Source organism: Polyodon spathula, chromosome 11, assembly GCF_017654505.1.
Source record: "Polyodon spathula isolate WHYD16114869_AA chromosome 11, ASM1765450v1, whole genome shotgun sequence".
Taxonomy (NCBI): domain Eukaryota; kingdom Metazoa; phylum Chordata; class Actinopteri; order Acipenseriformes; family Polyodontidae; genus Polyodon; species Polyodon spathula.
Window position 1 is genome coordinate 42,535,967 of NC_054544.1, and position 27,997 is coordinate 42,563,963.

Below are 27,997 nucleotides of genomic sequence, written 5' to 3' on the forward strand. Positions count from 1 at the left end.
ACCACCCCAATGTCTTCTGTGCCAAAGTAAGACACAGCTGAAAGCATAGCTGTCAACAGTAAGCAGCAACATTGATAGGAAAGAAGCTAGAGAAGGTGGAGACAATCTTCTAGGTGAAATGACCCAGGAAGTACAAGACAGTCTAAGAGCATGGCTTACAAACAGATATTTATTTAACCTAGAGTAGTACCAGATATCATGTCTTAAAATAAAAATAAATTTTAAAAAACATGTGTTTCTTTCAAAAATTCACATTTGAGACCTTTGCATAAAATGAATGGATCTACATCGACATATTTTGTTAGCTACAATTACTTTGAAACCTGTTGATAATTCTGCTAAAAAACAAAAACAAACATGACAATTAGTTACGTGGTTTTCACAAGGGTTTATTTTATATTGATGTCCTCATACATCTTACTTACAGAATACAGAAGGAATGCAGTCCTTACTGCTCAGAACCACTCAGAATACTGAAATACAGTAGAAGCACCTGAGAACAAAGACATTATTTTAAAATATTCAAGGTTCTTTTTACAGTGTGTAATCTCAGCAGTGATCTCTCTGAAATCCTTCCTAATAGACAATGAAGAACCCACCCAGCACAAAGGTTTTCCTCATCTGATTATCGTTCAGTGAGAAAAGGATGAGTGACAATGAGTGGCCTAAAAAATTAAAAATACCAGAAATCTGTAAATTCACACTGCCCTTCATACAAAATGATAACTTGATACAAAATGATAAATGATGCTTACAGCTGTTTTCTGCAGCATTGTAGCTAATTAAAGTAACTTACTATTTTTTGAACTAGTTACAGTACAAATAGTTTATCAGGCACAATTCACATAGAGTTTGGTCAGGCTGCAGATAGAAATATTCTTTGAAGGTTCAGTTATCAAACCCATTCACTCTCTCCTCTGATGCCGTTTTCTAGTAAAATTATATGAAAAAAGTGTGCACGTGACATGTAGGGTTTAACTTGCACTGTTGAAGTGCTTTTTGATTTCCACCTTGTCAATTAGATATAGCCTCTTTAAACTGGAAAATATTACATTTATACTCCACTGACAAAAATCCTGTCACATCCTCTCTTTCCCTTCTTTATGTCTGTCCCTCATATTTTGTTCAATCACATTTTTCTATTCTCTATTTAAACAGACTGGCTGCCATCTTGGGTGACCCCTGCAATTCTGACCAGTAAGGTTAATATTAGGGCCAAATTTCATCCTTGAACAATAATTTGTGAACAGCTATGTATGTAACAATGACAGCACTCCTTTATTGTAAGGCATCCCTTATTGATGTGGGTCTGCTTATAATGCCTACGATTTGCCCCTTAAAAGCCTAGAAACTTTAAGCAAATTTTATTTCATGTGATAAATTAGTCAAGTGATAAGTATCATAGGTTTTTTGTTTATGAAAATGTAAAAATATTTAGCAGTATGTGTCTATTGATCAATAAAAATAAAATAAAAAATCAATTAAAAAAACATCTCCAAAAACCTACAAAACCCAGCAGAAGCAGTGATTGGAGATATATATATATATATATATATATATATATATATATATATATATATATATATATACGTGTGTGTGTGTGTGTGTGTGTGTGTGTGTGTGTGTGTATGTGTAAATGCAAGAGCAATTCCACTGATGTCTGCAGAATCGTTGTTTTTTCTGCTGCAGTTCACGCCAAGCAGTCGATCACACTGAAATTGCATAGAAGTGTATCCGCAGGCAGAGCACAAAAAGCATGACCTCTTAACTCTGCCTGCCATCTGCAGGTTTGTAAAGGAGCACTGTCATTTTTGTGCTGGGCGATAAACAGCAAAACATGATTTTAAGCAAAACGTCAAAATACAAAAATGACAAACAGTAAGAAATCTTATGCATTGTAGTATTAAGACACTGAGACGACCAGCAACTCAGTAAGGATACAAAAATAGAAAACATCCTATCAAACATCCTTTTCCGTCTATGCTATAGAGATTGCACAAGGCAATCATGTTTATACAGATACTGTAAAATTAACCATTTACTTATGATGTAGGTTTTACTTAGTAATTCATTGTTGTTTAACAGATTAAAGATTAATGTCGATGTGGGAAGTTCTGAATTCAAAGCTATGTGAGTCGCAAGACTTCCCTGCTACAAATTGAAATATGAAAAACAAATACACTTTGGAACACCCACACAATAGTATACCCTTGACTCAAACACAAGTTTCTATATAAAGAAAACTTGCATTAAGCTCTATTTCATACCACAGATCTGGCTCTAATAAATTATTCTTGTGATTCAAACACTAAATCAGATCAGAGCACTAAAACATTTTCTTTTAAATCCCAGTTGATAGAAATGAATGGTGGTTCTTTAAAACTAGAATTTGAGACTAATTGCAGCACTGCAAGGAAAGTTTTACAAAATTCATTTTTGTGAGCTTTTTTAGGAAAAGGAATGTCCTAAACTAGAAATTGCTGGGTCTGTTTTAATTATCTAAACCATGCTGAATCGTGCCTCCCATGACCTTAACATTACTGGAAAAAGGTCAGAAAATAGATTAGGCGTTTTAAGAATTAAGATCATTGTAGCATTGGAAATATTGTTTTCACCTACTGTTCAGCAGCACTCATCTTAAATTATTTCAAGGGTATTTAAACAGTTCAGTTCCATCACCTAGAGTAATCCCAAACATGTATTAGTCACATCCAGTATTTGTGTTCCTTGCGCTGTAGATCCTGACCTCATTACACTTAGCCTCCCCAAGGTGTAAGGGGGCAGTGCTCTATCTGAAGCAGGTGGAGACTCGGCAGTCCCGGGAGGAGGTGCGGCGGCTCACTAGTTTATTGGCGGTCTGCAGGACTCTGTGTCTCTGCCGCAGGTTCCTCCGTTGCACATGTTCATTGCTGATCTCCTTGACGAAGCACCGTGGAAACCAGCCCCTCTCTCCATCCCCCAGCCTCCGCCCTTCCAGCCAGCCTACAGGTAGACAACACGCACAGGTAAGACAAAAACTCTGACAAGGTGTTATAATGGTTACCTTTAAATTATGTTTTTTTTACAAATCTAGCAAAGAACAAATTAAGAAAATATCCACACCATTGTTACAGATTCATAATAAATTGATTACATTCAGCGCATCACTGCACATTTGGCAATCTTGCTCAGTAAACTTGCTTGCCTATTTTGAAAACTGGTGACTGTCAATTCAGGGGTACACAGATAAATGCCCCACCCCTGCACCACAACCCAGCAGAAACTTTACATTTTTTGGTAGGCCTGGGCATATAAGAAGCTGAAGATATGACAGTAGGGTTACCACCTCAGAGGTACAAAAAAAAAACAGGAGATCTGAACAGAATGGTGGTTGTTAAAAGTTTAAACTCTGTAGAAATTCTACAGTCATCCAATAGGTAACATTGATAATATTACTACTATAGTATTGACAGCCAATATTGTGCATCTATTGCAATTTATCTACCTTGTACTCAATTTAAGGTACTGGCATTGTCGTATTTCTCTAGTAATCTACATGGATGTGAATATTGTAATATTACAACCCAGGATGTTTTAGTGTCCCGGGAAGGCATATTGAAATCCTGGGGCACCTTCCTCAAACCAGGATTATTCAGGGAAAGCAGGGGCAGGTGGTAACCCTATGTGACAGTGACATGTTTCTCTCATAAACTAGGACATTTTAGTTTGTAAAATGCTACCAGTACATATGTGTGAATCTATAAACATGACGTCAGTGGCGCTGCAGTGGAGATTTAACACCGCTTCTCTGGTGCTGTACCAGTCCAGCTTTGACCCTGGCTCTCAGTTCTAACCAGCGCTAACCATTTTACCATAGTGGCACTGGTACTGCTGAAGCAATAAAGTCAGGTAATGGTAATCAACCAATCAAAACCCTGTTTTAGTCGCCTCCAACGATACTGTTTAGAAAAACATTATATCGGAAGCCAACAATAAATACAAACTATAAATAAAACGCTTTAAGGCACATGTAGTTCTTCTTACCATCAGGAGTTTTCTGGATCACATTAATGACATCATCAGGTTCCAAACTCAACTCGCCAGGCTGCTGTGCTGTGTAGCCAACTGTGCACTCCACCTGCGGACAGTCTGAGAGAGAATACAGGCACATTATTACAGACTTACTACTTCAGTATCTAAAAGCATTGCTGGTTAGTTACCTTTTTATTGTTTATTCATTCAGATAGCCACATTGTGTTACCTTAATCTGCAATTCAAAAGTCAAACCTTTATTTAGACCATTGTCAAAGGCTGATGAAGAGAATACCAGAGATTCTGAGGTATGAGGCCAATTGTGATGTCACAGTTCTGAATAGACTTTGCAGTTGAATGGAATTCTAAGAGGGGCCTCAGGTATGATTTTTTAAATTAGGTGATGTCAACCGCGCTGACATGGAGAACACAGAAATAATCTGACTTTCAATCTGGTACAGGGCTGTAATAAAACAACAAGCAGAACTTCCTTAATGTGAAGTCCAGGGCAAACAAAGTCAACTAACTAATCCCCACATCCCAGAAACAATTATTCCAACCACCCCCAATCCAACAGACATCTCAATGAACTAACCCCATTCTTCATAAACCTCAACACCATCGCCCTTCTTGGGGGTCAAGGCTTCAATCCAGCTGTTCTTCTCAGCTCTGAAACAAGAAAGCAGGCAGGGTTAGTGCCAGGAGCGCATTGCACTTGGATAATCCTTTTATAAACTGCAATTTGCATGCTAACCCACATTTTCACAAGGTAATACATTGGAACCTCAGTGACCTAGAGACCCACAGATTTCCAGATTTTGTATGAGCCTAATTAACCTCATACATGTCAGGCACACCCATTAGGACACCTGAATGGATTCATCCCACTGTTAAGCACTGAGTGGAATCAACTGTCCCCAGCAGAAAAGGGGGGAATGTTTTGATATGTAATAATGCTTTCCTAATTGGAGACAAGAGATCCATTCTTAAATGTAGAGAAACTCATAATAAATGCATAGAATATAACTGTGTCATTCAAAACCAATGATCTACAAACGCTGTACTGTTCAATTGAATCAGTGCAACGTACTGCAGACATTATATAGCGGCCTGCCCTGAGGATCACAGAGCACTAGGAGGGGGCAGTCCCTGGTGTTCACACATTTCTATTTCTTATGTTCTCGTGTGCTCACTCTGTGGCAGCCTTGAGCAGGCGCTGTGAAGTGGTGCTGCGGTGGTTCTTCAGTAGCACCAAGAGGAAGGTGTTCTCCGTCTCTGTATCCAGGTCTTCCTCTGCCCCGTCGCTGATCTCAATGAGGGAGCGGTGGGCATGGTCCTGGACCACAAATCGATCCAATCTGAGAGGGAGAACAGGCCACTGACAGTAAACCTGTCAGTCCACAGGAAACACCTCACTGCTACAAGCATGTTCTAGTTACTCAGAGTATACATTGTTTAAAAACAATTCAAGTCAATGCTACAAAGACTTGATTAACAAGAAAAATGCCCTTAACCTCAGATAATAGCATGAGACGCAGTGGTTAAAGTCAAACGCATCTTCCCAGTAAGGCGTCTTCAAAAGTACGATTCTGATCAAAGTAAAAACACAGCGCAAGCGCGTTTAGTGGCACAGTGACAACGCCCAGCCAATCGATGCTGCTGAATCGGTTGGGGAATCTGCTATCCAATCAGGGCCACACCACAGTCCTTTAAGAGACATAATGCGTTTTGAATGTAATTGGTGATCATGTTGAGCGGCAGTAGCATAGATCAAGAAAAAAAACAGCTAATACCAAGTAGATAATTCACCGAGAGATAAACCATGCTTCACGACACAAGAGGTTGCTATATTAATAGAAGAGGTAGAGGCACGTAGGGCAATCATTTATCATGTGTAATAATTATACAAGCTACACTATGTTATGCCATCGACATTGCTACATGTAAAATACTGACTACCCTCCCTGATCTGTCTACCAGTAGCAGCCCCTGATTCATTTTCTAGCGAGACCTGCAGTGCCGCATCACGTTCCCTCTGAGATGGTAATGCATTACATCTAGTTTCAATATAACCAGGGCTTGAATTCTCATGGAATGTTTCCCAGAGCCGAAACGCCACCGTCCCCTCGGTAAAGAATACAAGTACAGCTAACTTTCTGTATTATTATAATTTGCATTTGAGTGCATGTTCGTACTTTTGTGTATGTTTCAGTATTTAAGATACCGATAGGTCCCAACATTTATTAGCAAAACAAATTAAATAAAAAAGTTTTAGTAATTAAAAATAATCTAGTTATCTGCAGTGTGTGTTAATCCTGACCGCGCTGTTTGTTCAGTTACTTGTTCACAGTGTGTGTTCATAAAGTGAAAGCCTCCTCCTGGCTTTACAAGAGATGCGAAGTATTTAAATTGTTACTGTGATGCTTAAATAAAGTTGCTGAAACTAATCGGACTGCGTGCAGCTGTTTGATTTCAACTCGACGTTCAAAACGGAGACTAGTTGCTATACTTGTTGTTATTGTATTGCCACTGACAGAAACCACTTTCTCGATTATTATTATTATGTTTTTATCGTTATTTGCTGTACTAAATTTAAATAAATAGATAGGACACCAAGGAAGCAGAATATTTTCCATTGACAGTCAAATTTCAGAGGGCGTGTGCACTACAAGAACAGAGACTTTCTTTCAACAAGCTGGCGAAAGGTAAAATACACGAGGGTTGATTTGGAACAGTGATTAAATATAGTTTGAAAACATTAGAGTTCCTTGACCATTCAGTTTAAAGGAAATCTCCGGTTCATTTTCTAATTCGGTATAATGTTTCAAACTAGTTAAGCTCATACATTATCAGGTAGCGAAACCGATATCTTGTTTCACGTCAGCCGATAGTACTGACTTATTTCAATCACAGAAACAAAGCAAAAACACTGTGTTAAGTTTACATAGCAGTTAGCTCGTTTAAAGTTGCACATGACACACACCACTAGCAACAAACAGGGAAAGAAAGGACAGACAAACACATACAGAAGTGACACTCCAGTTGTGCTGCTCTCCATATACTGTACGTAAATATTTTCACTTGTAATAATTGCCATGAAAATAAATTGCTACAGTCCTCGTGAAAATACACGTAGTACTCCATTGAACTGCAAAATAGTATTTTTTTTTATTCATATATTTGTTTATTACTAATTTACAAATAATATTGTTAATTTCTTTCATCGTAGGTTCTTTTTATCTTTCTTTGATTTCCTCTTTCTATGTCAGACAGTCCAAGCGAACGCAGTTGTTAGTTAAGACTGCTTTGCTTTTTATAGTGTGTTCAGTTCTTAAAGTTCCTGATTGGCGACTATGTTAATGATAACAGACCCCGAAATTTATCCCGACCCGTGGCAATAGGGCAGGCGCTATATAACGGCGCAGGACATGTCTTCAAAATACCATTTAAGCGCAGTGGGTTTGTTTTTTTTTTTACATCTCTGCTCCATTTCTGCGCCACAGAATCGGGGGCGAGCGGCGTTGCTCTGTAATCAGAATACAGCCCTTAGTTTCTTGTTTTTATCCTCATAACCAGAAGCTTGTCCTTACAAAAAGCAATAAACAAACGAAGACAAGATAAAATACTCTAATGAGTTACTCAGCCCCACTGACCTCCACATCACAGCCCAGGGTTCTCAATAAGCACTGAGAACCCTAATCACACACACTCGTAGTACTGCACTAGCTTTAGTTTAACAAAGGCACTGACCCCTTCCTGGCGGTGATCAGCAGCAGATCATTGAAGAGAAACAGATAGACAGGGGAGCTCTTCTTCTGGCCAAAGATGTTCTCCTTGTCAGTGCGCTCGGTCAGGTCCCCCTGTTTCACTAGCCAGCGGGAAGATGAGACCAGAGCAATACTCTACACAGAGTGGAATACAGTTAATACAGTACACAGAGTGGAATACAGTTAATACAGTACACAGAGTGGAATACAGTTAATACACTACACAGAGTGGAATACAGTTAATACAGTACACAGAGTGGAATACAGTTAATACTCTACACAGAGTGGAATACAGTTAATACAGTACACAGAGTGGAATACAGTTAATACTCTACACAGAGTGGAATACAGTTAATACTCTACACAGAGTGGAATACATTTAATACAGTACACAGAGTGGAATACAGTTAATACTCTACACAGAGTGGAATACAGTTAATACACTACACAGAGTGGAATACAGTTAAGTACAGTACACAGAGGAATACTGTTAATACTCTACACAGAGTGGAATACAGTTAATACAGTACACAGAGTAGAATACATTTAAGTACTGTACACAGAGTGGAATACAGTTAATACTCTACACAGAGTGGAATACAGTTAATACTCTACACAGAGTGGAATACAATTAATACTCTACACAGAGTGGAATACATTTAAGTACAGTACACAGAGTGGAATACAGTTAATACTCCACACAGAGTGGAATACAGTTAATACAGTACACAGAGTAGAATACATTTAAGTACAGTACACAGAGTGGAATACAGTTAATACAGTACAGAGAGGAATACAGTTAATACTCTACACAGAGTGGAATACAATTAATACTCTACACAGAGTGGAATACATTTAAGTACAGTACACAGAGTGGAATACAGTTAATACAGTACACAGAGGAATACAGTTAATACAGTACACAGAGTGGAATACAGTTAATACAGTACACAGAGTGGAATACAGTTAATACAGTACACAGAGTGGAATACAGTTAATACTCTACACAGAGTGGAATACAGTTAATACTCTACACAGAGTGGAATACAGTTAATACTCTACACAGAGTGGAATACATTTAAGTACAGCACACAGAGTGGAATACAGTTAATACTCTATACAGAGTGGAATACAGTTAATACTCTACACAGTGTGGAATACAGTTAATACTCTACACAGAGTGGAATACAGTTAATACTCTACACAGAGTGGAATACATTTAAGTACAGTACACAGAGTGGAATACAGTTACACTAGTCAATATTTGAATGTTTTAAATTACATATACATTATATTGCAGTTAGATTTTAGATAACATGAATATACCCCATTATAATCATTAACCCCTGTGCAGTTTGTTCATTCTGTAAAGAGATATGCATATATCTATATATATTTTACCGTGACACAAATATGAACGAAAATAAAAACTAACCTTGCACTCAAACTCAGTTTTGTTTGCAATGTGGACCAGTTCCTCCATCTGTTTCATATTCCCCACCTCCCTGTTACAGTCTTCAACAACCTGCAACAACACCTCTGTTAGCCAGCACAGACCCCCCCTAATACAGGACATCAAATTCTAGACTAAAGCTTGACATTATACCATGATATAAATACCAATCAAACACAGGTAATCAATAAAAAAACAACCAAAGAAAGTAAAAGTAAATGATCAAATTATGAACTGTCCCCAGTTAATCAAAGCTTTATTAAAGAAAACACACCTGTGATATTTCAAAACTTCCGTTGTTTTCCTTAACCCTTTTCCCCGGTGTAGTGTAGCTGCTTCTGGCATTGTGGTCATGTGTATTGTATTTTGATATCTCTAGGTGCCATTATATTTTCAATTGGAAATTCGAAATACAATTTTAGATATCCACCACAAAAATATAGATTTTTAAATGAATAATTAATTAAACTGGATTTAAAGCATTTTTATTGGATTAAATTAAGTGTTTTATTCATTAGAATGTTGTTGGTTAATTTAACAACAGTTGTATTAATGTCACACTTAATTTCTTTAAATAATGCATGATTCAAAGCTTTGAGAGTAGTGCCCAGTTTTGTGTCTGCTCACCAATCCTGAGCTAAAGCCCTAGGTACCCCAGCCCAGCCCAGCCCAGCCCCAGCCCCAGCCCCAACCCTACCGTACCTTTGATATCGCCTTCATTGCTCTCTCTGCAGATTTCTCTCCTTCAGACCCCTGCTCTGTTCTTTTCAAAATGGTCTGGAATTTAAGAAAATAACTATTTATTTATATTTGTTCCAATTTCAATCACAGAAACCAGGAAAATGGAAGTTAAGAGGAAATAAACACAGCAGATGTAGGAGACACTACTGTATATTTCAATTCGCTTGGATAAAATAAAACAAATAATTATTCTGTTTCTCCCATTAGTTAATTCGCTTAATTCACTATACACTTTCCTTTTTTTTAGAATGAAAAAGTATGCTCATATGAAATGGAACAGCCCTAACAATGAGATGAATTGTCAAGTGCATTCCCAAAACTATGTGATGTAGGCTATCAGGCTGTACACTGATCTACAAAGTCAAGTAGATAAGCTTGTATAGTCGTCTCTGCGCCAAGTCAACGTGCAGTGAACATTTATGGGTATATGTAACAGAAAGATAATGATTCTGGAGGTAAATCTCCCTCTCAACCTGTGAGGGCGCTAAGTAATGGGGACAGAGTACTCTGGACTACTTGGCCTGATACTTCGTTCCGAGGGTTAAAAGGAAGTCGGTCATGTAAAAAGAGATAGAACTTCGATACACTTTCCAGAAGGGAAATGATGCGGCAGCCGCGAATTGGAGGAGCGGCTCCAGTCGTTTACCAAGGGGTCATGAGTGACGGTATAAATAGAAGTCGAAGCAATGTTGTCTGTTCCTTCGTTTTGGTTATTAATAAGTGACCCAGAAGGACCTGTGTTTTGTTCTATCTACTTGTTTGTTTGTATTCACTAGACAGCTAACATGTTCCAGAGCTGAGGCCAGCACAAACCCGGAACAGCACTGCACTTGTATCACAACAAACTGTGTATGTGTTTTGTGTTTAATGTGGGGATAAAATAACAGGACTGTTATTTTGGGACCAACCAGGGGATTATAACGTAAGTAATACTCGCCGCTCTATTACTTGCCTGCATTATTATTTACTGTTTGTTTCACCGTAAGGCACTGGACATAAAATAAATAAAAACAAACCTTTGCACCTGGATTACAATTGTCTGTCTGTTCTTTAATCACCTGCACCTGCACACTATCAACCACTTTGCCACAGTACACTTTAAATTACAGAATCCATAAAAAGCCACCTGCTCCTATATAGGCTAGCCTACAGTCCTGCTAAAAGCTCCTCAAAACAAGTGAAAAACAGGCAAGGAGAATGTGACATAATTCCATCTGTTTTTCTGTTTTCTGAATAGAAATGAATACTGACAGCTAATTGAATCACAATGATGCGAAGCCCATGAGTAATCCAACCAAAAAACACGACAGTGATGTGAAACTGGGAATGAGGCCCTGTGTATCACATATCACACAGCAGTGACACGTGAACTGTGAAAGCATAGATGTATTTTTCGTCAAAGGCCAGGCCCAGGCTTCTGAAAGGATAACTAAATCGGAGTTCTGTAAGAGTCAGGTCCAGACGTACCTCCACCAGGATCTTGAGACGTGTGATCCTCTGAAAGGGCAGGACCAGGAAGGATTTCAGAGGCAAACGGTTACACCTGGGGTCCTCCTGCAGCCGGGACAGTATCTCAACAACCTGGCCTTTCTCCTTTCTGATATGAGGGAAACAAATACAGGCGAGTGAGAGATACAATCTCTGTGTCCCTCGCGGGCCAGGAGGAATGCTATGTTCTGTGTGTCCCTCCCTTTTTCATAGGTTTGGAAAGTTGGTTTTCCATGCTTTAGACATTGGGAACTAGAGCTCCTTTGCTAACAAATCATGTCTTCAGTGAAGTTGTCCTACCCGAGATTGTGCAGGGTCAGCTCCTGGTATGGCATATTGCGGATGTAATCTATGTAGGCTGAGAAGTGGTTCTTGGAATGGTAGTAAATGACATTACAGATGTCATAGAAGAGGTTACCATACATCTTCTCCTTCAGGTCCTCCAAGAAGCTAGAAAGAAGAGATGATATATTTTAACCTCCTGAACTAGACTACCAGACAAGAAGGCGGCGATGATATCCACCTTCTCTACAGACCACTGGAGGACTTGCAATTCGGTGCTTGCAGCACAACCAAAACATCCTAGAAGTGTTTTGTCAGTATCCTAAAGAACTGTGTTATTATACCTCATAATAATTCTCCATTACAGTAAGTCTTACTCATTTCAGAGTGTAAAAGTCTTAATGACAGAGGTGCCCAATATATACAGACGAGGTGTCAGTCTCCAGTTCTTCAAATATTTTTAGAAGATTGTGTTCTCACCTTACTGTGCTGTACCTGCCCTACAGATAAATAGAAGGTTTCAGTTTCACATTGTATAAAGAAACAGTAAAATCTGAAACCATGAGACTAAAATATCATCCACACATGTAAAGCAATGAGAATTCCCAGACAAAGCTGCTTCTCGGTGTGTAGTATCTACTTTAGTTCTAAAACATACTGCCAGCGATTTTGACAAGAGGTCTGGAAAACTGAACTTGAACAGAGAAAGTTTGAAAATGAAACTGATGCTCCTGGTAGGTAGTTTCCAGAGCCTGAATCAAATAGATTGTTTTAAGCAATCATATCACAAGTTGTTATTCACAGTACCGGGACCATTCTTTTTCAGTAAGCTTAAATTAATATATCTATAATCTGCTTGATTCTGCTTAATTTTTAATTTTAGTGTAATCTATTTCAGGTAATCTCAAATTAATGATCTAATACGGAGTGTTGTAAGTCTTACTTTTTGCTGATTTCCTTGATCTTTCCAATGCTAGAGAAAAGTGATTTCTTGTCACGAGGGCCAAGGGCGCTGCTGAGCTCTGGGGAGTCCATGAAGTGAACCACAGCCACTGTTAGGCTGCTGAGGTAAGAGTGCTCTGTGGTCACAACCTCGTACATACTCTGAGGCAGAGAACAGGCAGACATGAAACAGAACCATCCCTCACACAGCTTTAAAGAAAACATTACTAAAAGAAGCATGTCAATAACATACATCCCCCGCCATGGCTGTGATGAAAGAATTGATGACCATGACATCAGTGGTTTCAATGGAAACCTTCTACAGTACTGCTGGTTACTGGTCAATTGCCAGGGAAACTTTTTTCTAAAAAAATCACGTCAACTATATTTGGAAAAAATCCCATGAAGAACCTCTAGGTGGCTCATTTTTCTTTACAATTTAAAACAACAACAAAAAAAGACCTTGGTTGTACATCAACAGTATTACAGAATAGGAATTAGCAATGCAATATTCCATCACAATTCTCTAGATTAACGCAAACATGTAAGTGTGATATACAGACAGATTGATGATACTAACATTGCCCCCCCCCCACCCCCTACATTCCCAAAATCCAATATTCTCAATAACTTCAGCTAATAATGTTACTACCAGAATGTAAGTGTGGCATACAGATAGACACATGTAAAAACAGACATCCCTGAATATCTCTACAATTTGCTGTTCTCAATAGCTTGAAGTAAATAATGGTAATACCAAGTTTCATAATTACTGGGTAAGCGGTTCTGCAGATACAGTAAAACCAACGTCAATTGGGAGAGGACTAGACAGTGTGCTGGATTACAGAGTTACTATAGAAATCTAATATCTAACAAAGATAAAATTCAGGCAGGATTCCGGCTCTTTCTGCTGGGATTCGGATTTACTCCATGTTGCTTTCAATTCGGCATCTTTTCTTTTCAGAATGTCGGAAACGGTTTGCCTTGCGATTTGGGTTTTTTCACTTGGCTCTTTTTGTTTTGGTAAACTTTCAGCTTTTTTGATAAGCACAATGTAGAGAGCTTGCTGTGTGGAAGTTTAGACATTAACGGTGTAATTTAGCACGGCGCTGGGGGACATGCGAGTATAAATACGCAAGGTCTTCCTTTTGTTTGAATTTTTTTTACACTGGTTTTAAACTTTATAAAAAAAATCACATAACCGTGTGCTGGACGGCACAGTCGGATTTACATTGATTTTAGGCAGACAAGACCTACAAAATGCCCGATGCCAGAATAGATAGGTTCGGGATTTTAGAGGGGATCACCATTCATTTCAATAGGGATTTGGTCAGGACCCAAAAATTGTGCCAAATTCTACAGAAAGCAGAGGGGCTGGATTAGACAGGTTTTACTATATTTGATGAACAGTGTAACATACGTACGACTGCCTCCACTATCTCCCCTTTGCAGGGGTTTTATCTCCGGCAGAGAATAAAACAGCAGAAGAAAACAAAGCAACTCAGATTTATATTAAACTAAGCATGCTGCACCTCATGGTATGAAAAAAAAAAGATTATAGATTTCTAGGTGTTTGCAGTGACGATATGCTTTATACAAAACCAATATAAGATGATCTTAAAATCAACTAAATAAATATATAGCAAATCTTCACCACCCTTCCCAACTTTAATTGGGTTTGGCACACCAAGTGTAGGGGTTAATTGCTGAAAAAAAAACTATAAATGGTTAGTCTTGTCTGTTCTCCCATACCTCTTGCAGCAGAACCTCCTGTTTCTTGAGCTGGGGCAGAATGCCACTCTCTTGGACCACACTGAGCTCCTGCCAATACGGCTTCAAGGACCTGTGACTGTTGGGGATTCTCCTGCTGACCTGATCAAGAGAGGACCCTGTTTCCTCATTCTTCTGGCCCGGATTGGGTTTCCCTGAAGGACAGTGGTCTGTTTCATCAAGCTCATCCTGTGAGGCCCTTTCTCTCTTCTCTTGTGTAGTCATCCCTGCATGTTCTGGGAGGCACTCTCGCGTCGCTCTATTTGCCCGAGGTCTTGAGTCATAACTCTGTGCCTGGTTTTCCTCTGAACTCAGGTTCTGCAGCTTGGTCTTCTTCACCTTGTTGGGTGATGTCATGATGACATCAGTTGAGGGCGCCTCCTCCCCCTCCATGACGCTTCCTTCCTCGGCACATTCCTGCTTTCTGGAATCCCGGAAATGGATTTCCATAAAGTTGTCAGCGGGAGGCTGCGTTTTCCTGTTCTGTATGGGTGATATCCTTGTGCCATCCTCTGTGGATGATCGTTTCCAACCAATGAAACCCACCAGCGCCTCATAAGAGAGCAAAGAAGGCTTCCAGTTTTTTTTCATCTTCCTGACTTCGCCCCCCACCTCCCCCGAGTCTCCCCCAGGGAACCTCTCCCTCAGTTCGGCTACAACTTTGTCCTTCAACTGACTGCTAGAGGCACACCGTGATGGGACACCTTTTCCTCTACTCTGTGATTTGTTCTTGTCCCAATGAGGCAGGTATTTTAGAGGGTCCTCAGGAGCTGATGAGGGAGGTTTCAGCTCTTTTCTTTTAGAGCCACTGGCTGTGGGTGGTTGCTTTTTGGTTTGCAAGGAGTTCTTGACGGAGTTCTGATACCCTGAAGAGAGCCAGAGCACATTTACATTTAGAAGTGATCTGCGCTCTGTGCTTTCCTCCTCCTTACATTGATTATCGTTAACAAAATAGTTCCATAAATTGTACGGGTTGTGCTTTTTCATTCATTATATAGGTCTCACACATTTTGAAAGAAACACATTTTATTTTAAAACATATACGGTACTATACTCGTTAAAATAAATCTCTGCTTGCAAGCCATGCTTGCAGTTAGTGTTGCATTTGCTCCCGTTTAAAGGTTTCTTTCCTGTCATTAACCAATCAGTTGCTTTCCCTATTGACTGACATGCATTTAACCAGTAACATACTTTGACCCAGAAGACCCTGCTGTGGACCCAGGAAGTGCAAGTATAACAGATACACTGATAAAAAGGCATGGCAACTGAAAACCAGCTATCATGGTTTCAAATGAAAAATACTTGCTTGTGATAAATTGTGTTCCCTTTCAAGTGGAATGACAACCATTACCGAATGGGAAGAGCCTCTCTGACCCAATTGACTTGGCTAGAACAACTGATTAGTGCGTCCACCTCGGCTCCGACACCAACACCGATTACTCGGTGCCTGACTACGGTCAACGATGCTGACAGCTCGGCACCAAAGCATATTGCTCGGCACCGACAACCCTGCACCACGTCAGCGAGCTTGGCAGTGTCCTCCGCTGGTTTTCACCAGTGTGACCAGTGTGCAGCCAAGCTCCCGAAGCAGGATGGGCACACCATTTGTGTTCGGTGCCTCGGGCCAGATCACGCGGCCAGGGCACGGGCAGGAGACATGGACTGCTCTCCCTGTCAACGGTTCTCTAGGAGAACCAAACGCAGGAGGACAGCCCTCTCCCCAGCGGATTCCCATTCCTTAGGGCAGGCAAGAATGAGATCCATGGTCCAGGGTCCTTCCCAAAGGGCTTATGGAACCCTGCTACCACTGTGAGTAGAGAGCTCCTCCATACCTCTGGTTCACCTTCCCCTACCCCCAGGCGGCACCGCTCAAGTGGGCGCTCACCAGGAGGTAGGCGATCGCCGTGGAGATACCGCTCCCCTTCCCCTCGTCGGCGCAGATGCTCCCATTCTGAGTAGCCGGAGAAATGCCAAAGCTCTGCGAAGTGACACTATGAGCAGCTGGCTCAGACAGTGAGAGCCCAGCAGACCATGCTGGAGACCCTGTTACAGGCTTAGGGTAGACTGCCCCTTGCTACTGGGCAGCCCCAGCATCCCCACTCCCGCTCTCCGTCCCCGGCCCCACATAGACCCCCAAGCCCTGGTGAGCTGTCTTTTATGGCTTTGAGGTCGGACATGTCCGACCCCGCCACTTTGGTCGGGCAGGCCACAGCGGTGGTCTCCATACCACACCAAATGGATACATCTCAGAGGTAGGAGTTCCAGGCCCTGATGCAGCGCACAGCTGCTGCCACTGGTGTTCCCTGGCCTGCGGAACAGGAGGGAAAGGAGAACAAAAAGGGCACCCACAACATGCCCATCCTCTTTGTTAGGACTTTCTGGAGCTGGTTTGCTCTTCATGGAGCCACCTTGCTCCCTCTGGCTCCAGAACAACAGAGTCCCTGCTGCACACCACCGGAGCCCAAGAAGCTGGCCTGGGAATGTTCCCTCCCACTGGGGACATGGTCACGGTAATGGTGCAAGGGTCCACCTTCACCAGAGAGATAAAGACCCTACCTGCCCGTCTAAGCCATGTAGGACAACAGACACCATGTTTAAGAAGGCATATGCTTCAGCAGTGTTGTCAGTAAGAGCACCAAACGCCAGGTCCATATTGGTGCACTACCAAGTCACAGCTAGCGCTGGTGGCCGCTCGCCGACATCTTTGGCTGACCCAAGCCAAGGACGTAGACAGAAAAGGTTACATTGCTGGATGCATCTATAACAACGGGGTAGACATTCAGAGCGAACATTGATGTGAACCTTGAGAGGTCCCACAAGGCCACGGAGGTCGTTTCAAAGTTTTTGCGCCTTCCTGCCTATCGCCAGCACCCTAGGTGGCCTTCCCAGCCTGCTGGGGCAACTGGGCCTGAACGCCGCCCTCCACCTCAGTCCAAACAAACAATCAGCCAGGGGTAACCGGTTCTCCAGCTGGAGACCGAGGACGGGGCCTAAAAAAGATGTGCCCCCTCCCAAGCCCAAGGGAGGCCATCTCTGAGGGCTCCAGCTGCCAGCTTCCCCCCTCACAACCGGACTGACCGCTGGACACGACCCATGGCAATGCTGCAGTAAGGACTCCTGAGTGCTAACGAATGTGACACACGGTTACACACTACAATCCCACTTAGGCCCTCCACCCTTCAAGGGTGTGCTCTTTATCCTGTCGAACCGGCATGCACGATTCTCCTTCAACAGGAGATTGCCAATCTTCAACAGAAGTACGCTGTCCGCTTGGTAAACCCAAGCGATGCACTCAGCGGCTTCTACTCCAGGTAATTCCTGGAGCCCAAGAGGGACGGCGGTTTCCAACCTATTCTGGACCTCAGGGTCCTCAACATGTTCCGCAAACAAAGGAAGTTCAACATGTTGACAGCACAGCGTATCCTCCAGTCCGTCCAGCCGGGCGACTGGTTCACATCGATCAACCTGCAAGATGCCTACTTCGGTGTCCCGATCCGTCCCATGCACAGAAAATATCTACGCTTCTCCTTTCAAGGCAACACGTATGAATTCTACGTGTTCCCGTCTGGCCTCTCGCTGGCGCCCCGCACCTTTTCCAAGTGCATGGATGCAGCACAGGCTCCACTCAGGCTGCGGGGTATTCGGATCTTGAACTACCTGGACGATTGATTAGTTTGTGCGTGTTCCAAAGCAGGTGACGAGGTGCAAACCAGGCAGGTCATAGATCATGTTAGGAAGTTAAGGCTCTCCATGCATCAATGGAAGAGCAACTTCATACCGTCTCAGTCCACAGTGTTCCACGACAGTGGTAGCCTATATAAACCACCAAGACAGCCTGCGCTCGCTGGGCCTTCAACACGCAGCTCCAGACTCCTGTCTTGGATGCACAGAAACTTGCGTTCCATCAGGGCGGTTCATCTCCCCGGTAAGGACAAAAGGGCAGCAGTCCTCCTGTCCAGAGGAGCTCCAGACAGCTCGGAGTGGAGACTGCACCCTCAGGTTGTGAAACAGATTTGGGAGAGGTTTCGTACTGCACAAGTCGACCTCTTCGCCACAGCCAAGTCCACTCATTGCCCCTTATGGTTCTCTATGGAGAGAGACGGCGCCCCCCTGGGAGTAGACAAGCTGGCCACAAGGACTCTTATATGTGTTCCCTCCACTACCGTTATTACCCCTGACACTAGAGCGGATCAGGGTGGAGAGAGCACAGGTTTTGTTGGTTGCACCCAGATGGCTGAGGCGCCCCTGGTTTGTTCTCTCTGACATGTTGTCGGGTCAACCACGGCAACTCCCGCTCCTCAAGGACCTCCTGAGCCAAGCGGAGGGGTTATTATGGCATGAGACCCAGCCCAGCTCCAACTCTGGGTCTGGCCGTTGAACGGAGCCGTCTATCCAGACGAAGTTTGCCAGATGCAATGGTAGAGACACTACAGTCTGCTAGAGCGCCGAGCACTAGAGCCCAGTACTCATATAAATGGAAGGTTTTCCAAGACTGGTGCATTTCTAAGGGTCATGATCCTGTGACCTGCCCTACTGAGACAATTTTAACCTTCTTACAACACCTGTTTGATGCGGGAAAATCTGCATCCACTCTGAAGGTCTACTTGGCAGCAATATCGGTGTGCCACGATAAAATTGACTCCCCTGGGGCACACTTCCTGGCACTGCAATTTCTTAAAGGGGCTCAGAGGCTCCGTCCTCCAATGAAAAGCATGGTCCCTAAGTGGGACCTGGAGCTGGTGCTGGGGGTTCTTATGGGTCCCCCATTTGAGCCCATGGCCTCAGCAGAGCTAGTCCTTGTTTCCCTCAAAGTGGCATTTTTATTAGCCATTACGTCTGCCAGAAGAGTAAGTGAGCTTCATGCACTGTCCATCGATGACACATGTATGGCTTTCACTGGTAATGACTCGAGCGCAACATTAAGAACTAATTTCATATCAACCAACCAGTGGTTTTGGAAGCTTTCAGACCTCCCCCGCATGAGTCAGGGAAAAGGACCATAGACAGCACACACTTTGCCCGGTCCAGGATCTGCGCTGTTATCTGGATAGGACAGCATCCTGGAGACAGTCTGTCTGCTATGGGTCCCGCTCTAGAAGTCAAGTCCTGTCGAAGCAACATCTAGCGTACTGGGTGTCAGATGCCATACGCTTGACGTATGAACAGACGGACTTCCCTATGCCGGGGGACATTACGGCCCATTCTACCAGGGGCCAAGCGACTTCATGGGCTCTCTAGGGTATTGCAGGCAGCATGTCCTTAGGCATCATGTGGGCTCTGAGGCTATCGCCGTGAGGCTGTACTGTCAACAATCTGGAGCCACGACAACTTTGGTAATGGTTGTCATTCCACTCGAAAGGGAATGTTAGGTTGTTACCATAACCCTGGTTCCCTGAAAAGAATAACAACCGTTACCCTTCGAGGTCATGTCCCCAGCTGACCTTCGATTTCGAAAATGGAGATATGCTACTGTGAGAACGACCCTCTTCAGCAGGAGGTGTGAGGGACTTCCTCCTCACAGCAGGGCCCTGATAGGGCAGCTTTTTAATATATGCTCAGTGATTGATGGGTCAGAGAGGCTCTTCCCATTCAGTAATGGCTGTCATTCTTTTCAGGGAACCAGGGTTATGGTAATAACCTTCTGCACATGTGAGACCTATGTAGCTGATAGAAGTGCAAAGCAGGTGAGATTCATGGAATTATTTTATTTGCTACAATTTACGTTAAATAAAGCTCTGTGAGATTCTGAAACTGTCAGCACCATAATAATTTTATCCTTTCTGAGTGCTTCTTTTACAGCAACATTGATATTTTTGATAAAGGACCATTTGGCATTTATTATTTCTGGTATACATCATTATATTCCCATAGTCTTAATAACTTGTGTAAAAGAACACTCCTACCATATTTTGTCACAATTTGATTGGAGGCTCCCACCTTTGTTATTGATTGGCTGTGCCGTAGTCAAGGTAGCTGGAGTTTGTAGCCCATTGTCAAATGAGGTCTCATCTATCTCCATGTACACTCCCTCAGAGCTACTGGGCTCCTTCTCTCCTCCTACAAATCGGCACAGACACATATTAGAGATGCAGCAACAAGGTACAGTCTGTCAGAAACATGAATGGCTCCCCAGTAGGTCACTATCACTGCAAGAAATGCTGAGAATCATAACACATCACAACAAACAAAAAACAAACATTACTGACCACAATATGGCAGCCAGCTTGAGTCATGTTTAATTTTGACTGAGGAGTTTCCATAATATTAAAAATATTTATTTTCTTCTCTTGCGTTATTTGTGGTTCTGGAAATGCCCTACATGTATAAATGCATTTCTAAAAGAAAATATGTCAATACCATGGAAGGTTTTACATGATACAGTACAAATGAAATACATAATGCATAAGACTGTGGATGGGACATATCTTAATGATACTTTGAACACATACATGAGGATAATATAAAGTAACAGTAATAACTGTGTTATAAGGCCGTCCTTGTGTGATAAAACTTGTAATCTCAAACTAAGCCATATGCTGTACAGTATATCTACAAACTGCTTACAGAGCACTGTACTGAAGATTCTAGATTCTTTTTACTGTGGTTGTGAACAAACATTGAATATTGTGACATACACCACTTTTTTTAGAGGTTATTATTATTTATCCTTAATTCTAAAGAGCAGTTAGCACTCAAACCAATCCCAAGAAGTCATGCCAACCCTATAGGAAACCACAGCAACAAAACAAGCCCCACAGAAAGCTGCTGCACTGGCTTGTCTTTCCTGTCTTGTCTGGAAATCATGCTTTGGCTTGTCAGTGAACACAGTAGTGAGCTATGCAGTGAATTCCTTCAGAGCTCATTCTGATGGATGTGAGGGAGCTAATATTAGTTATAAGAGTAATTCACTCAGCCCCAGGCTAGTTAGGCTACACTGATTAGGATTAACTGCAATAATGAAGTTGACCGGCCCATATAGTAGCTTGTTTCCCTCGGTGGTACCATAAGAACATAAGGACATCTATGAAGGAGAGGAAGACCCCTCTCAGATCGTCCTTGTCCTGGCTGCTGATTGATTTCAAGTTGGGTCTTTAGCGTCTCAAGGATCTACAGTATTTGAGATGCTTTCTGGCCAATTATATCAAAATGATATTTAAAGTACCTGAGCCATTTTAAAAGTTGCTTCTCTGCTTGTTGCTTACCATATGTGTGATAGGCATTCATTTAGGAATATACATGTTTAATATTTATTTGCAAACATACCTTTAGTTTGGCTTCCCAGCCTTTTGTAGTTTACCTCTGCAATTTTTTCTAAGCAGACTGCTATTTGTTGCTAGGTAACCCACAGTCTGTAGTTTTTCAAAGCTTTGGGGTGTCTGTATTTTTAACAGCTGTGGAAATGATATCTAGTCATGTCCTCGCTGGTTAGGAATGAGATCATGTGGTATAACACAGTATTAGGTATAACAGTTCAAAAGAAACTTACCGTGACACAGGCTGTCATTAGGTTATTTTGAGATGTGTTGATGTTTTATAAATTATATTTTAATTGCACTTTGTTTGAGATGATTTCGATTTTGTGTTTGTCTAAATGTGTAAACCCTATTTTCTTATACACTGCTACCTCAGTATTTGGCTATCTGTCTTTCACATAAGAATAGTGAGATAATGAAACAGTGAGATAATGAAGGACCCTTATACAGCAAAGTACAGTACATGCACAATTTACTGTTAAAGTTTGTGTAAAATGTATTCCAGACATGACCTAATCATGAATTAACCAAAGTCATGAATTCTCGAATGGTGAAAAAACAAGGGAGCAGTGTAGTTGCAGTGTTGGTGAAGTTACTTTTAAAATGTAATCCATTATATTTACTTGAACCAAAGTTAATGTAACTTATTACTTTGAAAAAAATGTACCTAGTTAGAGTCATGCACGGTTCACATTTTACAGAGATATTTTTTCTGGTTTGATCAGCCGGCAGCTCAAAATGTTCCTTGAAGATTCAGATCAATTTATTAAATGTAACTAACAGTAAATATGCAATTTTTTCACATAAAATATAATCCATTACCACACTTCATTACCTGTCTGAAAAAGAAGCCATAGTTACACATTATTGAAAAATGTAATCAGATTACAGTGATGCATGACTTGTAATACGTTACTCCCCACCACCTTGTAGTTGCAGTAGAAAACTTTCCTTACTTGGGCTAGCGGGGAGCCAGAGTGGTTTCTTGGGAAGGGGACGGCTGTGAGGAAGCAATACAGACTCATACTCCATTGCACCTGCAGCCTTCTTATCTGTGTGGAAGAGCCACTCAGAGGGGCTGGCCTGAGGAGTCGAGAAGCGTTCACTGGAGTTCACTTTGGGGTCCAGAGTAGCGCTGCCAAACCCTGGAGTCTCTAACTCTTTGGAGGAGGCATGGTCCCCATCTCCCTCTCTGAGGTTTATAGTTTGACTCGCCTCCTCATGACCTCCCGAGCACCTCCGAAGGTGGCACAGACACGGGCAGCACGGCGGGCACTCTGCCTGGACTTCATCCTCCTCCTTCAGTCTGCTGTCTTTCCGATGGTCCTTCACATCCCTGGAGTTCCTGGCTGAAGCTACTGGCACACAATAAGGACACATCAGCACAAAATCATTGGGTGGATCAATGGCTTGGCAATGGGAGAATAAGCCTTTTAACTCCAATCCAGGTTGGCAGTGATCAAAGGTTTATATATATATTTTTTTTATTTAGAGTGGTTACCTTTTTTTTTTTTTAATTTGGTGAAATGCCAATTATTTTCCTCCCAATTTTCTCCCCAACTTAGAATATTCAATTACGTCCTACAATCCCACAACCAAGCCAATTGCCTCTTTGCTGGAACTCGAGTTACTAGAAACTTTGTCAGGGACAGCCCAAACGGAGGGATTGAGTCCTCGCGGTCTCGGTTACGTGCAACGCTTCCTTAGGGGTCCAGGAAAGACTGGCCGTTGAGTGTGTCTGGTCGGACTCCCCACTGTATACACCCACCCCCACCCCCCCACCCCCCCCCCCCTGCTCGGCTATGCTTTTACCACGAGACATTCAGGGTTCTCAAAAGTGATTTTAATTTGGTGGTTCGTGGTTTGAAGGTGTTCATAACCTCCAGTAGACAGGTGTCTAAATCACAAAAAACAAAATTTTGCATGATTGGTGGTCCCTCTGAAATGCCATGGATTTGACTGGTATATAGACAGAACCCTCTGACCCCCCCCAACAGAGCAATACATCGGGGTACAGCTTACAGCCATGAGGCATTACAGTACAAACATTCACAAAAACTAAAATGACATAGTACACAGACGAGTGAAGGAAACAGTTCAGAAATTGAATGCTGATTTGGTCTGAATTATTATTGGCTGAGTGATCGAAAAGTAATGGCAAACATTCAGGCATTTTGGGCCTCTTTTGGCAGCTCATTGTGTCAAAAATGTGTGACGGCTTTGTGATTTCATGTCAAGTGAGGGCTAAATTGAGACTATTATACTTTTCCATTATGCAATCGATGTGGTAGCACAGAACAGGCCTTGTACAACACCAGAGAAGTCTGGCTAACCTATTGCAGAGCCACAGCCATATTCAGATATGTTCTGAGGCCGAAGTTTCACTGTCTGAAAAGGCTCGGAAAAAGACCTGTGCAAATGTACCCCACAGGAACTTGTAGAAGCGGAAAACGTGTATCAATGTCACTTCACTAAACTGGATTTAATGCCAGGCTTCCATAGGTGAAAGGCCTCATTAAACCATTATGCCTATGTGACAGAGATCAAACGATTCTTGGTGTTAGATCTCCTTCCTGACCTGCCAGAGCGCTGTGTAAAGGGAACAACAATTCATTCCCGGGGTTTGGCGGAAGTCGGCCATCTAGAAAGGAGCGGAGCTACATTACACTAAATCAATGACCCGGAAGGGAAACGGTGTGGCATCCGCGGATTGGAGGAGCGGTTGCATTTATTAACCAAGGGGTCATGGTTGACGATATATAAACGTAATAGTGATGTGATCTGTTCCTTGCGATGGTTACGCTAAGACTGAAAGGACCTGTCTTGTGAAACTAACCGTGATCGTTTTGTTTGATTTGTCTGTCTGTCTAAAATGGTTTGCCTTTTTTGTTAGACTAGATGGCTAACACAATCCAGAGCTGTCGCCCACGGCCAGTACTAAGCCCGGACAGCACTCACTGGGAGAGGTGACCGTGTTTGTGTTTGGTGTTCATTTGGATTATTGTTTACAGAACTGCAACCCTTCATAATTTCCTGTGCAATACACATTGTTGTGTATTGCCAGTCCTCATGCTTGTTTTCTGTTTGGTCATCAGACCCCTGGATTAAAATAAACAGAACCTATTTCACCTGTACTTTGTTGTCTGTCTTTTCATTGTTGGACTACTGTACTGCACCTGCTCTACACCTGCACACTAATTATCACTTTGCCATAGCCACTCAGCCACATGTCCATCATTCAAACACTACAGTCAGCCGAAGTCTGAGATCTGTACCTGGAGAAGTGGATTCCACAGTTTTGTAGCTTGAAGAAGCCATTCTGGCTGAATCTCTATTCTCATTGACAGTGTTTTGAGGCTCACTGCTCTCTGATTGCTGGGGTCTCTTTCTCAGTCTGGGTTTGGGGACCGGGAGACGCTTCCTCTGGCCTCCAGAAATCCCAGCATCCTCTGCGTGGGGAGACCCAGTAACTCCAGTACTAAAACGGTTCTTAGCCACAGTGAGAAGCTGCCCATATGGAGTGGGTACAGACAGATGTTTGGTCCTATGCACTTCACTCTGCCTGTGTGAGTCACCTCTATCCTCCCCTGGGAGAGAGTGTGTTTGATGCTCCTGGTCAACCATGCAGCCCTTCCAGAGGACCTCAGTGATCCTGCGTACCATGGTCCCTCGGAGTTGTGGTTTGGGGGGAGGCTGAGGCTTGGGTTTGGATGGCAGAGAGGGGGGCTGGCTAGAGCGAGAAGTGGCAGCATTCACCTCCATGGTTCCTGTCTTCACCTGTCGAGACACCTTGAACACAACATAATTAATTTTACTTTCTGGAATAATAAAATAAAATAAATAAATAAGAGAGCCTGGTGGAGGGGGTGAAGACAGGGAGACCCTGTCTCTGGGTCGTGGAGAGGCAAACAGCCAGAGACTCTTTGTACTGGCACAGCTAGAGCCATCATACATCCTTCCTGTGAAGGAATCCTTTAGCTAATCCAGCCACAAACTATTTAGCTGTGGTCTTCATCGAGTTGCTGCTTGTTGAAAACTTATGTCACTGAAAAAATATTCTGCCAGGTATTGCCTTCAAGGCACTCTTAATGATTCTGTGAAATCATTTATGGAAAGTTTTTGTAAGTTTGAAAAACTGCAGTTCCCCACTGGTAATTCATACCCTAGCAACAGTGATGTTGTGGAGCTGCCTGACCTTTTGGAGAAGCAGATCTCAAGATGTAGTCAACCAATATGGGGGAAAAGAGACATCATGTTAGATGCTAATCAATAATCTCTGCTAAGTATGCAAGCAACAAATCTATGTGGGTGGGGAACTTAGCACTCCTTCTTTGTAAATATCACAGTCTGAAGGTGAATTCTGCTCACTGAGGATTCTGGATAATGTGTTTCTGCCCAGGGTGTATACATTCTATGTTGACCATGCACCCAAACACAACGAAAAACTTGTTACAGTGGTTTGCAGAACTTGACCTAATGTTTAGCCATCTAGGTCACACAATGGATCTCAACCCCCATCAAAGCTTAAAGTAATTGTAGCTAACAAAATAGTTCCGTAAATGTTCTCTGCCAGGCACATCCATTCATTATATAGGCCTCAAATGTGCAGTTTTGAAACATGTGTTTTAGAACATGATATCTGTACTACACTAGGTTAAATAAATCGCTCTTTGCAAGCCATGTTTTTAGTCTATCTTGGACTTTCTGGGTCTTTTTACCTAGGGGGATAATATTGTCCCCACCTCTTATTGGTTTCTTTTCTGTCAATAACCAATCAACCCTATTGACTGACATTCTTTCAGCCAGCAGCATGCTTTGAGCCAAAGAATGTAAAACAGTAACAGACTTCCTGGAAACCAAGGCAAGCAAAACTAGAGCCTTCTTTAACCTAGTGTAATGTCAATTATTGTCATAAAAAAGGCATTTTTCATACAATTTCTAAAAACATTCAGTGACCACCAAGCCCACATATCTTACAAACATGAAAATGATCAAAAGGTGGTCACAAAATTACATGTGGTCACATGTGGTCACAATTACATAGATTATATCAGAACACAGTAAATTAAATAAAATGCAAACTCTACTTCAGCTCCAGAATACGCCCACAACAATATCTACTGGTCAGGATACCCTGTATACTACAGCATATAGAAATGTCCCAAAAATCATGTCTAGTTGATGGGTAGCAGTGTAGTTGATGGGGCTCAGTGTAACCATGCTGTGTGCAAGTGTTAGCTCAAGCTATAGAAAATATCATGGTTACAGCTGGCAATGCAGAACATCCCAGTGTGGGAAGTCTTAACCAACAGTGTGGTACAGTATTTCAAACCTAGCAAAATCCCCAAATGGTTGTAAATGGATAGTTCTTAGTAATTTAATGCTTTTTCAATCTTGTCAATCCATCCACTTTCAGCTAAACTTGTGCTATTTTGTAATGGTACTGAAGGTACAGTACGCATCAGAATGTGTAATTATTACTGTTTATTTCCAAAGAAAACAACTTCATGCACACTGTGATTAAAAATATATATTTGATATAATTAATGGTGCTGAGGTGCCACAGTTAACCTCTCAGTTAGAACACATTAAATGGCACAGACTAAAGACCACTATTTGATATTTAGACTGCAATGTTAATGTTGCTGTGTATTTCCCACCATTTACATTCATTGCATAAGGCCCTATTTTTCTCTTGCATTATGCAATGTATTTAATCTATAATTAACCCATCTATGTCTATCCCATATCGTATCTGAACATAATGCATATACAATTATAAGCTCATACTTTAAAAACAGATTTGTTATGCTACCTTGCTAAATCTGATCTAGTAACCACATTTTCTAAAAAACAGAGTTTAAAAGTTTAAAGTTTTAAAAAAAAAAGGATTATAAAATATTTTGGGTCCAGCTCACAATTAGACCAGATTGTCAGTCTCTCAGTTTAAAAATAAAACACACACACACACATACATTTCTCTTACTTCCTTTGGGAGGTCACAATACAGAAATTCAGCTGTAGTTGTTTAATAACCTTGAAATTCATTTCTATAGCAAGCATGATGTAAAACAGTTTTACTATCAATCTTATCTGTTAATATGCCTGACTAGTGATACATATAAATACTGAAAGATATCTCCTCAAGTGTGGAGGTGCTGAACTCACCTGAAACTTTCTCCCAGTCCTGAAAACTCTGTCTTTGTTAGAACCTTGTGGAAGAAACCCGTTTTCAGACAGGTACAGAGGAGATTCACAGAGGTCTACCCTGGTGAGTCTGGATCAGTCAC

At 41.9% G+C, this 27,997-nt stretch overlaps 1 protein-coding gene across 2 annotated transcripts; it reads right to left on the bottom strand.

Moving 5' to 3' along the window:
• Positions 1-1,596: 1,596 nt before the first annotated feature.
• Positions 1,597-27,997, bottom strand: LOC121322681. Of its 2 annotated transcripts, none has more exons than XM_041262882.1 (15): positions 27,876-27,997; positions 24,983-25,496; positions 22,664-23,062; positions 20,392-20,511; positions 14,437-15,320; positions 12,686-12,846; positions 11,761-11,910; positions 11,440-11,569; positions 9,934-10,008; positions 9,214-9,303; positions 7,762-7,913; positions 5,205-5,369; positions 4,607-4,680; positions 4,024-4,128; positions 1,597-2,982 (listed from the first exon to the last, which is right to left on the bottom strand). In XM_041262882.1, the coding sequence occupies exons 2-15, from the start codon at positions 25,467-25,469 to the stop codon at positions 2,789-2,791; spliced, it is 3,186 nt and encodes a 1,061-aa protein (XP_041118816.1). In that variant the 5' UTR covers positions 25,470-25,496; positions 27,876-27,997; the 3' UTR covers positions 1,597-2,788. The 2 variants fall into 2 exon arrangements, with proteins under 2 accessions (XP_041118816.1, XP_041118815.1); XM_041262881.1 differs by having other exon boundaries at positions 22,664-23,065.